The sequence below is a fragment of the Brachyistius frenatus genome, unplaced genomic scaffold, assembly GCF_029030835.1.
Source record: "Brachyistius frenatus isolate BFR_SWC_R1_liver_20210118 unplaced genomic scaffold, ASM2903083v1 Contig_83, whole genome shotgun sequence".
In the NCBI taxonomy this organism is placed as follows: Eukaryota; Metazoa; Chordata; class Actinopteri; family Embiotocidae; genus Brachyistius; species Brachyistius frenatus.
This window is the reverse complement of record NW_027210682.1, coordinates 1088385-1101133: the sequence shown is the minus strand read 5'-3', so window position 1 is coordinate 1101133 and position 12749 is coordinate 1088385. Positions and strand designations below refer to the sequence as shown.

The following is a 12749-nucleotide window of genomic DNA, read 5'->3' as shown; positions in this document are numbered from 1 at the left end:
CAACATATATATATGTATATATATAGATATATACAGTACAGTATAGTATATATCTATATATATTATATACAACAAACCAAGAAACACAGTCAACAGTGTTATTGTACTGTGATGGATTTTGCCAGATGTGAGTTATTGTACAGTCTTATTGCAGTGGGCAGGAATGATCTCCTGTATCTGTCCTTGTGACAGCGGAGCTGGAGGAATCTTTTAGAGAAAGTGCTCCGCTGTCGCTGCAGCAGGTGGTGGAGAGGGTGGACAGGATTATCCAATATGGACAATAGTTTGTTCAGCGTCCTCCTCTCCACCACCTTTTCCAGACTGTCCAGTTTGTAGCCGATGATGGAGCCGGCCTTCTTAACCAGTTTGTTAAGTCTGTTGGTGTCACCGGCTCCAATGCTGCTCCCCCAGCAGACCCCAGCGAAGTACAATGTACACTGGCCACAACAGACTGGTAGAACATCTCCAACATCTCACTGCACACATTGAAGGAATAGAGAAGTTCAGTGAACGTTGAATTTCAGGAGTAATTTTTAAGCCCTTTGACAGAATAAGGAACCAGCGGTGCTATTCCTGCCAATTTGTTTTAGGTTGTTTGAAGACGTGGAAAGAATGGTATTTAATTTTAAACACAATAATATTCAGCTTTCTGGTGTCCATCCCATAAAGTTCAAGCGTTTATGTTCTCGGAGACTGATTCCCCACCAAGGGCTAAAAATAGTGAATGTAAACATTGCATCTCACTTCATTGTCCATGGAGGACAAAATCAGCCATAACTAAAAATAAATTTAAGAAGTTTTTTTAAATAAGTGAGCAAATATACACCTTTGTAATATCAGACATGTTCACTTATTATAACAGGGAAACACAAGTTCAACTAATAACAATCACAGCTGCTATTTCCAAATCAAATTTTGTCATCATTAATGTTATTAATTACGCATGTGAAATTCCTTTTGTGCTACGTCACCATTTCTGTCATGAAAGGTCTAATAAATAATATGCAAAGAAGTCAATAAATTAAAAGGAAAAGCATTATGCAAGAGTAAAACGACTTACCTTATTCCTTTACTTTGCTTGTCAGTTTTTATTGCTTACAATATATGTTGAATTTTCTGCTAAGTGTTCATTTTTGCTTCTCCAGGGCCCTTTGCAGTTGTAGCCAATTCTCTTCTTTCTGCTGAAATCACGATGTTAATCCTCAACAACATGTACTCTCTTGCTAGTCATTTGGCAGGTACATTGACAATGTGGTGGAACTTATGAAGTGAGCCAAAATTTAAAAAAAAAATCATTGTCAGCCAGTAAGGTAAACCCTGTTTAAAAATGTACAATGACAGTACTATGACAGTGACTAACAGTGTTGAACACTACCTACATGTGTTTATGCATCCTTATTATCATAACCTGCAGTCACTGAGAAATGCAACAATGATGTTTCTCCTCTTTTTTTTCATTTGTGTCCATTAACCAATATATAATTTATTCTGTATGCTTCAATATTTTGTTTTGATTTAATAATAGATATGAATTATTGTTCCATCTATCTGTTATTTATTGATTTTGTCCTCCATAAAATCCCCCATTGCTACCAGCAATATGTGATCATCTTTTTACTTTCAAAATAAAGTGAAATGTAATATTGCATGTGTAAAAAGCCCAGTTCATAAAGTCAGCTTCCTCTCTATCTGTGACTGTCTGTTTCATCGTTATTGCTATATGTAAGTAAGATTGTTCTGGTTTTATTGTGTATGGATGTACAGTATATGACCTCCCAACATATTTGCATAAGATGAAACTGATCTCTTATTGAAATTATGGACTAAATCACTAGTTCTTAATCAGCTGTTGGCCACTTATGAATGGAAAACTGTTTAAATGAGCTTAAATTGCAGATACTACACCAAAGCTGCAGCAGTTCTCTATGGACCCATTAAAGCAGTTTTTATTTTGCTAGAGAATCCTAATTACATCCACTGCGATTTACTGTGGTAAAAATAAAATGTGAGAAATCCAAGGGTGAGTTTTTTTTTTTTTTTTTTCACAAAAAACCCCCCCCCCCACATCTTCAACAATTTCCTAATATTTGGATAGAGGATAACATTATATATTAATAATATAACATTATAACCTTGTATTGCATTGTACTTACATACTGCTGTAAAGACATGAAGTTGAAGGTTGAGCCTGTACACTTCGACACACTGGTAGGTCTATTCATTGAGCAACTTCTATAAAGTGGTGAAGTGGTGAGTGGTGATGAAAAGAAAAGAATTTGATTTTGCTAGTGATGATCACAGCATTATATGTCTTAGTTAATCACATCGGATAAAGTACAAACAATACAATTGTTTCATTGTATATATTTTAAAAATGTAGAAGCAGGAGAGGTAAAGGTCAAACTAATAATGTTAACCACGCTCTGTGACACTCATATAATTAATGTAGCTGCTTCACTCACTATGAAATAACCAAATATGAATAAGTGGCAATGATTAATAAAAAAAAAAAAAAAAAGCAGCAATAGTAAGCCAAAAACTTCAAAAGAAACCCCTTTATTAGTATCATCATTATAAAGAAAAGACATACCTTCACTGTTTTTTTTTCTATTTGGTTTTCATTAGGTTATAACCACAATGATGTACAATCTCTCCCCCCCCCCCCCCCCCCAAACAACAAAACAGGAAGTGAAGTACTGACCAGTTTCGCGGGGGCGTGTTTGGCCAACTGTGCTCTTTAATGGCAGCACTTGTTTTGCTCCTTTACTTTTCGTGGCTGATACCTTACTGCGAGCTTACAGTAAGTGTGCATACCAGCTGAGGAACCGAACCGGTTGAGCAGATGCTCTTACGCGTGTTGTAGTGTACCTTTCGCTGCCATCCACTTACTTTTCATTCGCTTTAACAGTTGCTTGGTTTTTGTTTTTTTTTTTTTTTTTTTTTTTTTTTGCAGCGTAGCAGCAGTAGCACGAAGCTACGTTGTTAAAGCATTGCTCGTAGCTTAACTATTAGCCGGAAGACCGAAAGGTGTCTTTTTCGTGTTGTCTGCACGGGGGCCGTGCCGACGCCACGCCTGAGTTAGCGGCGGCAAGAAAAACACTTTGAGCTCTCTCACGCTGGAGGAATGTCTTCAACGATGTCGTTAAGCGAGGACGTCCCTGCGGACGAGCGGCCCTGAAGACCGCATTCAGCCCGGATGAGTTAGCAAAAAATGTCCTGTAAATCAACTAAAGTGGCCCCGAGTGTTGACTTCGACCACAGCTGCTCTGACAGCGTGGAGTATCTGACGCTAAACTTTGGCCCGTTTGAGACCGTTCATCGCTGGAGAAGACTCCCACCGTGTGATGAGTTTGTCGGAGCAAGGTACTGCCGCGTTGACCCAATGAGTAAGGAAACACGGTCGCTGGTGTTTACTGTCCTCTGCTCACCCTGAACGTCGTGTGGTTTCATACAGGCGCAGCAAGCACACCGTTGTGGCGTACAGGGATGCCATATACGTGTTTGGGGGAGACAATGGGTGAGTACTGCGAGGCGGCGGTGGGAGAAGTAGTCGGGTCCTTTTTTTTTTTTTTTTTTTTACTCGAGTGAAAGTACACGTAGTGTGCACTTGTGAAACACCTCCACTTTGCAAATGTATTCACAACATCACTTCAGCGGAAGTATTGTCAGCAAAATGTACTTAAAAGCACCAAAAGTTAGAAGTACACGCTGCGCGGTGAATGTGCTCTTGTCAGTGTTTTACTGTTATGTGATGGTTTTTTTTTGGATTAATATGACTGTTGAATTCAAGTGTGTTTTACTGTTGTAGATGTTTGAGGTTGAGATGATTTTAACTACTTGATGTATTGCTAGTTTTAATATGCATCGGATTCAATAAGGTCGTTGTATGTTGGCAGCGTGGCAGTTTTGGAGGAACAATGTAAAAGTAAACGAGCTCAGAGCTCTTTTCAGCTTTTTGACATTTTGCAGTGAATCCAAAGGGGGAGGGGGGGGGCTTTAAATCGTGTATCTTGCTTAAAAATGTATTCTGAAAAGTAACTACAGCTGTAGTGGAGTAAAAAGTATTTTTTTATATATAATTAAGTGTAGTGATTAAATAAATGTTACATTTCACTACTGCTACTAGACGCTGATTAGTCCTTCTTGTACACTATGTACGGTATGTTACAATTCTGTGTCATTCAACAGGAAGAACATGTTGAATGATTTACTCCGCTTTGATGTGAAGGACTGCTCATGGTGTCGGTGAGACTGCAGCCTCTCTTAATACACCATCCATAAGAAATATTCAGATAGACTGTAAAATATGATTTAACACCTGTTTATAATGTATTTTACAGAGCTTTCACCACTGGAACTCCTCCTGCCCCCAGATATCACCACTCAGCTGTGGTCTATGGCAGCAGCATGTTCGTTTTTGGTAACTTCTTTTAAACTTACTTTATTCAAAACCAATGTCTTTTATTCCTCCCTTTTCAGACTCAAATGGTATACCTATAATGTCTGACTACTTCAGGGGGCTACACTGGAGACATCTACTCAAATTCAAACCTGAAAAATAAGAATGACCTTTTCGAGTACAAGTTTGCTACAGGACAATGGACTGAGTGGAAAGTGGAGGGAAGGTAATATGTCTTCTTTTTTTTTTTTAAGTTTCATTTCTTGCATAGATTTTCATATCATTTGTTCTAAAGCCAGGGAAGGATTGTTCAAAGTGTTTCTTTTTCTAAAAACAAACTTGTGTTTAATGTGAATAATACAAATCAACTACAATGCATTAAAAAGCTGAGAAACAGAAATGAATACACATTTTATTACACTGAGGGAATCAAACACATACTCATGAGCTTAATTTGTGTTTTCTCACCATGTTTGTGTTTCTTCAATCAAACAACTTTTGGTTGAATGGGAGATAAAATTCACACAAATATTTACGAGTCCTTTGTCTCTCTTGTAGCTTGCCAGTGGCTAGATCTGCACATGGAGCCACAGTCTACAGTGATAAGCTGTGGATATTCGCTGGCTATGACGGAAATGCCAGGTAGGTCTAATGATGTTTTCTTTAGTCACATCCTCTCATTCATCTTTGTGCAGATTCTTGATTGATATTTTCTCTCTATGTGTAGGCTGAACGATATGTGGACCATCAGTCTGCAGGATCGAGAACATGCATGCTGGGAAGAGGCTAGTATAATTCATCCCCATATTTAAAGGTAATATTGTTATGAGTAAAAGCTGCATGTGTTGATGTCTTTCCATTGCCTTTGTCTCCATCAGATCGATCAGAGTGGTGAGATTCCCCCTTCTTGCTGCAACTTCCCTGTCGCTGTCTGCAGGGATAAGATGTTCGTGTTTTCTGGTCAGAGTGGAGCCAAGATTACAAATAACCTCTTTCAGTTTGAGTTCAAAGGCCACATGTGAGCAAAGCCTCGCCTTACATCTCACATAACATCTCAATTACTTATTCCATAGTTACCAGTGTTACATGGGACTCGTGACTCCATCTTCCCAGGTGGACACGTATCCCAACGGAACATTTACTGCGGGGCTCCCCTCCGCCTCCCCAGAGGCGTTATGGACACACTATGGTCGCCTTCGACCGCCACCTCTATGTATTTGGAGGTGCTGCTGACAACACTCTGCCCAATGAGCTGCACTGCTATGACGTGGACTCTCAGACCTGGGAGGTGATCCAACCCAGCCTCGACAGTGAGGTATGAACCAAATGTATTTACACAGAACTGTGTCAATAGATGTGGAGGGGTATAAAAGATATCACAAATATGTTTTTATAAAAGGGTGAATTATTAAACCAGACCATGTTGGTCCTGTAATTTTCATCCATTCCATTACTGTACTTGCAAGTGTTTAATCAGACAAAATATGTGTAAAAAGCTATTAAAAGTTTCTCAACAATATTCTCTTATTCTCTTTGATTTGAGCTACTAGTCATTCTGTGATGTAGAAGACATTCTACATTTAAATACAGATTCATACTATCGCCAGGCTTTCTAGTTCTTCCTACTAGACACCAGAATTATAGCGAATCACAATGATGTGGTGTCATCCTGGATGTGTCTTTAAACACATTCGTTAGTGAATCCTACAGATTCTTAAGCAATGCTTTTGAACACTTCCGTACAGACGCTGAATGTCTTCTGTCTTTGCCCCTTTAGATGCCCAGTGGGAGACTCTTCCATGCTGCTGCTGTGATCCAAGATGCCATGTACATCTTTGGAGGGACTGTTGACAACAATGTCCGCAGTGGGGAGATGTACAGATTCCAGGTCTGTGTCAAAAAGATTCGCCACTGAAATATACCAACTCTCACTCTAAATGTTTTGCATCATTTGGACACTGCGGTAAAAATCCCTTTCTGTCTCAAGTTCACGTACTTTTGTTAAAATTATTTGTCTTGCAGTTCTCATGCTACCCAAAGTGCACGCTCCATGAGGACTATGGCAAACTTTGGGAGAACCGTCAGTTCTGCGACGTGGAGTTTATTCTGGGCGAGGTGGGTTGTTATATCTGTATGTGAACCTTCTAAACTGCTGCTTAAAATCACATGGTGACTTTCCACCTAACGTGTTTTTTCATATTCGTCTTAGTCCTTGTTTTGTTGTTTACAGAGGGAGGAGAGAGTCTTGGGGCATATCGCCATTGTGACTGCAAGATGTCAGTGGCTGCGGAAGAAAATCCTGCAGGCTCGGGATAGGCAGCGACAGGTCAGGGCCGCGTCAATTATGGGCAGAGGCATTTATAGTTGATGTCAGTCAACAGTCACACCCACTGTAAAACCAGGAAAACACAAATTTATTCAACATTGTGAAATAAAGGTCATCAAATTCCCAGATGATTCTCTCATCTAAAAGTAGTAGTGACATTTTATAGCTTTATTCTTCAGCTCCTGTGTCACCATTCAAATATCAAGCGGCTGTAAACTAACTTAAGGTTGATCTGGCAGAAAACGGAGATCCATCCATATGAAATGTTCCTGTTCAGCGAGGATGCACCTGTGCACAATTATGACATATCACTGTATTAGTATTGATCATTTTAAGCAATAGACAGTTTCACAGTGTTATCGCTAAATTGAATATTCATCCCACTGCTATTGTTTGGGCACATGAGAGGAAATCAAGAGACTATTTCCAATATTAATATGAAAACCAAATTTTTTGAAAATTAACTAACTCACTTCAGACTCTGTGTACAAACGGAAACTGAAAACAGAATATTTATCCAATGACTTTATCAAAATCATTTTCCCCAAACATTTTTGGCTTATGCCTGTAACTACTGTAACATCTGGATTTTATCGGGCAAAGGTGTATGACATCGCATCTGCGACGTTGTTTTGTTTCATACTGTGTGGCTTCATAATCCACCGGGAACGTTTCAGGGGATTTTGGTCATTTTTGTGCTTCGAGTGTGGATAAGTAAACTATGCAGTAAAGTTGTTTCTTTTTTTTTTGGGACTGTTTTCTGTTTATTTTTGTTATTTCCTACTTTTTTGTGCTGTCCTATAGATGAAGTAAATTACGGTTGGCTATGTTTTAGCTGCTAAAAAATACGTCCATCCACATAATTATTTTAAACCTATATTTCACATACAGCGCCTGTTAGAAGGAAATTGTATTTCTGGAAAGACTTTGGGGCAGACAATGTAGTGATGGCATATAACATCAGGTGTTTTATTTTGAAAATTGAATGTTGTCCCTGGTTCTGACTTGCTGTCCTGCTGATCTGCTCAATCAGCTCCGACATCTGTGACAACAGGAAAGCTCCGCAGCCGGTCCCGCTGCAGTCCAGTCTTAACACATCGTTTCCATCAATTTAAGTTCATCTTTCTGCACAGAACAGTTAAAGCAACATAAATATAAGGCGCTGAGTATTTTTAATAGATCAAAAATTAAACACGCTTGTAGTTATGATGCCGAATCAACACAGCTACTATTAGAACACTATATTTTTTTTATATAAACAATTGTCACAGTAAGAGGTTATTGCTTCATATGCGGAGCCGAATGGTAAAGAGAAAGTGTTGCATAATTTGGTGTCTTGCAGAAGACGAAACAGGAGAGCAGTGAGGAGAGTGATGAGGGAGCAGCTGGAGGCCCGAGGGATATCCCAGCAGGGAACAGGCCATCGGGCACACAGCCGCTGCTGGAGGTGTCCATCAGGGAAGCCGAGGCCCAGCCTTTTGAAGTCTTAATGCAGTTTCTCTACACAGACAAGATCCAGTACCCTCGCAGAGGTTGCTCTCTCCTCATGTTTCTCACGTTTGGATGGTGCCTCTAGTAATCCTGAAGAGAAATATATTATTTATTGTCTGTCTGCCTCCACAGGTCATGTCCAGGATGTTCTGCTGATCATGGATGTATATAAACTGGCCCTTAGTTTTAAGCTTTCCCGGCTGGAGCAGCTGTGTGTGCAGTACATCGAGGCATCTGTCGACCTGCAGAATGTTCTCAGTGTTTGTGAAAATGCCAACAAACTGCAACTGGACCAGCTCAAGGTACATCCAGGAAACCTTGTTTTTACTGACCTCCAGTGGTTGATGTTCAGAGTGTCGTCAGTTCACCCTGACTTCATTGGTTTAAAGATTCATATCAGTTGCTCCTGTAAACTCAACAGTTAGGCTGGTATTAAGTTACTCTGTAAGATCAGATAAGCAGAGGAAAAGTAAAGGGATAATTTATTTTGGACACTAATGCCAAGAAATTATTTCTTTCTCTAGGAACACTGTCTAAATTTTGTGGTGAAGGAATCACACTATAACCAGGTGATCATGACAAAAGAGTTTGAGCGTCTTTCCACCCCACTGATAGTGGAAATAGTGCGGCGAAAGCAGCAGCCTCCCCCCAGGTTGTACTCGGACCAGCCTGTAGATATTGGGACCTCCCTGGTGCAGGACATGAAGGCTTACCTGGAAGGAGGCGGCCTGGAGTTCTGCGACATTATTCTGCTGCTAGATGGTCACCCGCGTCCTGCACATAAAGCCATACTGGCAGCCCGATCCAGGTATATGCAGCACAGATTTTATGCATTGGTTTTTGCAGTTAGAGCAAGTTAGACTCTTAAATATTTGTACCCTGCTTAGGCTGTAGGCAGTGCTTAAAAGCTGCCTTTTAAAGATGCAATTACATTTTCTTACCTTTGTAATCACGGTCCATTTCAGCTTAATGATGTGACTGATATATTTTACACTTTTATTCCCCAGTTACTTTGAGGCAATGTTCCGCTCCTTCATGCCTGAGGATGGCCAGGTAAATATATCCATTGGTGAGATGGTCCCGAGTAAGCAGGCCTTTGAGTCCATGTTGCGTTATATCTACTACGGTGACGTCAACATGCCTCCAGAGGATTCCCTGTATCCTTCTCAAACTGTTTCATATCAGTTCTCCAGAATAATAGTCTTTTTAAGGCAGAGTCCACTACAATGACACAGTTCAAAACCTGTCTGACATTTTTTTTGTAAACTTTTTGAAAAGAAATTATGGAATAGACGACATGATTAAAAAAAAAAAATGCAGCCCCTGCAATGAAACAATTTCTGCTCCTTGAACCAAAAAATACAATCTTTGGTAAACAAGAGGAGCTGTGCTAAACAGACTCCCAGGTAGGTGGATGACTTGTCAAATGAGGTAAACATATCTGACTTGGAGCCTTGGTATCTTTTGTTTTGTTCAGACTCTTAAAAATATACAGACATTTTATTCCTACAGAGAAATATGTTTTTCTTGAGTAGAATCAGTTCCACTAAGGTTAATGGTAAAACTGCTTGCTCATCAAGAAAGAACTGTGGGACTCGTACCTAGATTATTAACCAGTTTAGGTATTGTTGGACTTTTTGGGCTCATGCTAGTACAACGCCAATATGTGTTAGCCCCCAGTCCTGCGTATTCTTTAATGAGGCAATAGGAGAGAACCGGCTGGTCTCAAAAGCATTTATTATAAAAGCAACAGAGTATCAGATCTCTAGCTTGGAGCCCAGACTATGTGTCCCTGACAACAACAGAATGTGTCAGCTCGTGAAGTCTGACTGACTGACTGACTGTCTGTCCCTGGCTCCTGTATTTGATCGTACATTGTATAGGCAGTTCCTCTGGGGTGGTGGCTTCCTTCAATTGGCTCTCCGCCCGGTGTGTTGTCTGCCATGAGTTGGCTGCATGCCGGTAGCCTTGGCTGTGCACCTGGAGCCGTGATGTCGTCAACAGTCACTGCCTGTACGTTTGTGATACATGTGCCCCTATCTGGAGTTGTCCCTGAGACAGGGTCGTGTGCTGCGGAGATTAGCAAACAACAGTGAAATATCAGACAGTAAATATGCACAGTATAAACTTTAATGTGCATATCTTTAGGTCACATTTTGGAATTAGCTTTGTGAAAGTTCAAATTAGGGATTGCTAATGGTGTGGCTAAGATTAGGGACACTTTAGGGTGGTTCATAAAAATATTTACAAAGGAAACCAAAAAATAGCTTTTAATAGTTGTATTATTCCTATTATTACAGTAATTACTTTTTTAAGCTTACTGTCTAATTCACGTTTTGTCAAGACATATGGGAATCCTGCTTTTGTGTTACTGGAGTGTTGCATACACAGGAAAACGTTTTCCACTTCCTTGACTCTTGATAAACAGCTATCTGTTTGCTGCACCATATTACTATGGGTTTTCCAATAACAGGCTGCAGGCTTACTGCAAGCAGAATCTGGAGATGAACGTCACTGTGGAGAATGTCCTGCAGGTATTTATATTTTCACTCAGGGGGAGCGGTGACCTAATTGGGCAACGCTGTCCCTTACTTGCAGAATGAGTCATTTCTTCTCTCACTTGTCCCTCAATATTTTCCCCTCAGATTCTGGAGGCGGCAGATAAGACCCAGGCTCTGGACATGAAGAAGCACTGCCTCCACATTATTGTCCACCAGTTCATCAAGGTGGGTGGGCTTGTATCCGGAGCCCTGGGGGTTTGCTGCCCACTCACTGCAGCTGAGCTAACCCTCTAGTCCTGTCTTCTTTGTGGGAGACTGTCACCTTTGGCCTCCTAGTGGATTACCCTCCATCGTCTACGTAGAGAGGAGACTGTTTACAGCCCGGCCGGCTGAACAAGCACCTCATCACATAACGATGAGGGTCAAAGTGGCACTCTGATTATTGTTTGTTATCCAAAGAAACAATCAAGCACTCAATTTTCACTTTACTTCACTGGAGTGTTAGCTCTGCTGTTAATATTTATGTTAAGCTGCTTTCCGTTTTCTTTTTCTTTTTTTGCATGAGCAATCGAGTGCTGCTTATTCCCCATATTTACTCTGATTGACTTATTGTCTTAATTTATTGCAATTTTTTTTTCATTTTTTCTTCTCCCCTCCCAAAGGTATCCAAGCTCCCCAACCTGCGGTCTCTCAGCCAGCTGCTGTTGTTGGACATCATTGAGTCTCTAGCTACACACATATCAGACAAACAGTGTGCTGAGATGGGCTCCGATATTTAGGACGACTCTGAGAGGCAGGCTCTTTTCTTCTCTCACAGAAGCCATAAATCTCTGCTGCACCTACTTCTAGTCATTCCCTCCTCCCTGGACCTTGCATGTGTCATTCCTCGTACAATAGATGCCTTTAATCTACAAGGTGTTCTTGTTTCTCACTTTGCATCTCAGTAAGGAGTCAAATCATTGAAGAAACCAGATTCTAGCTCAGTTTCAATTGTTAAAATTTGTTTAAAATCCCTTCTTATGTTGAGATCTCCTTTATTTATTTTGCGCACAGAGAAAAAAAGATTTCTGCTCAGCATTGCTTTTACGTTTTTTTTATTTTTTGTTTTTTATAGATATGAAGTTTACTGTTAGGTTTCATACCTGTGAAACTAGAAATGTTCAGGTGTTATTTTAAAATATCGGTTCTCAGTCATCCAACAACAACGTAATCAAAGTATGCCATTAATCAGATTATTTATACAAGTCTGTCATAATCAGTAGTTGTACAGTCAACTCTGACACAGTTAACAAGCCTGGATTAAATGTTGTAAGGAACTCTCTTATATGAGAATCGTTAGAATGTCTGTCTGTCTCAAAGCTATTTGTTTTAATGCCATTGTCATTGGCACACATTGTTTTAATACTAATCATCTCTTACCATTACTAACTGTCTTTATCCATACAATATAAATGTGTATTTCGTGACATCATTATGCTGTTGTTAAATACTCACCCAAATGGGTTTTGTGTATTTAAAGCCTTAATAAATCTCATACAAAACAAGTCATTTTATACAGAGTCTATGTTCCCTCACAGAGCTTCTTGTAAAATGCAGAACAAGTGAAAGCTAAACCCACAAGAACGCCTCCTTTTCCAAGAGATCCCAAAGTGACTCTTTAGCTCCTGTTTTCAGTAAACTACCTCATCATGTTATCAAAGCTTCTGCACAGTCACCCTTTGGTAATTCATCAATGCACAATGAAATGTGGCAAAAGTTGTACAATGCTTTTTAGTCGATATAAGGTCACAAATCTACTGGACTCTCTTGACAGGTGACTTCATTCTCTCACACCAACATTGCCTTTAAATCCCATACTTACCCAAGCAAAGAGGAGATACCTGCATTGTAGCTGTATGGAGCTGACCTCAATGGCTTTATGCAGTTTCCTCTAAATGCCATGGTCCCCTCAGTGAACCATTTGTCATCTCTGCTTTGCAATATTTATGATTGCTGATGATTAAAATTGGGTGCCTCAAACTAGTAAGCAATT

The 12749-nt window shown here is 40.0% G+C and overlaps 1 protein-coding gene across 2 annotated transcripts; it reads left to right on the top strand.

The window, feature by feature from the left end:
• Positions 1-2927: 2927 nt before the first annotated feature.
• lztr1 (leucine zipper like post translational regulator 1) lies at positions 2928-12259 on the top strand. 2 transcript variants are annotated; one of them, XM_069709454.1, is made up of 19 exons: positions 2928-3363; positions 3455-3517; positions 4189-4245; positions 4341-4420; positions 4517-4625; positions 4958-5041; positions 5127-5184; positions 5278-5417; positions 5513-5714; positions 6177-6287; positions 6422-6514; positions 6630-6725; positions 8068-8257; positions 8349-8518; positions 8741-9024; positions 9224-9373; positions 10645-10750; positions 10862-10942; positions 11380-12259. In XM_069709454.1, the coding sequence occupies exons 1-19, from the start codon at positions 3212-3214 to the stop codon at positions 11494-11496; spliced, it is 2343 nt and encodes a 780-aa protein (XP_069565555.1). In that variant the 5' UTR covers positions 2928-3211; the 3' UTR covers positions 11497-12259. The 2 variants fall into 2 exon arrangements, with proteins under 2 accessions (XP_069565555.1, XP_069565554.1); XM_069709453.1 differs by having other exon boundaries at positions 6609-6725.
• The last annotated feature ends 490 nt before the right edge of the window (positions 12260-12749 follow it).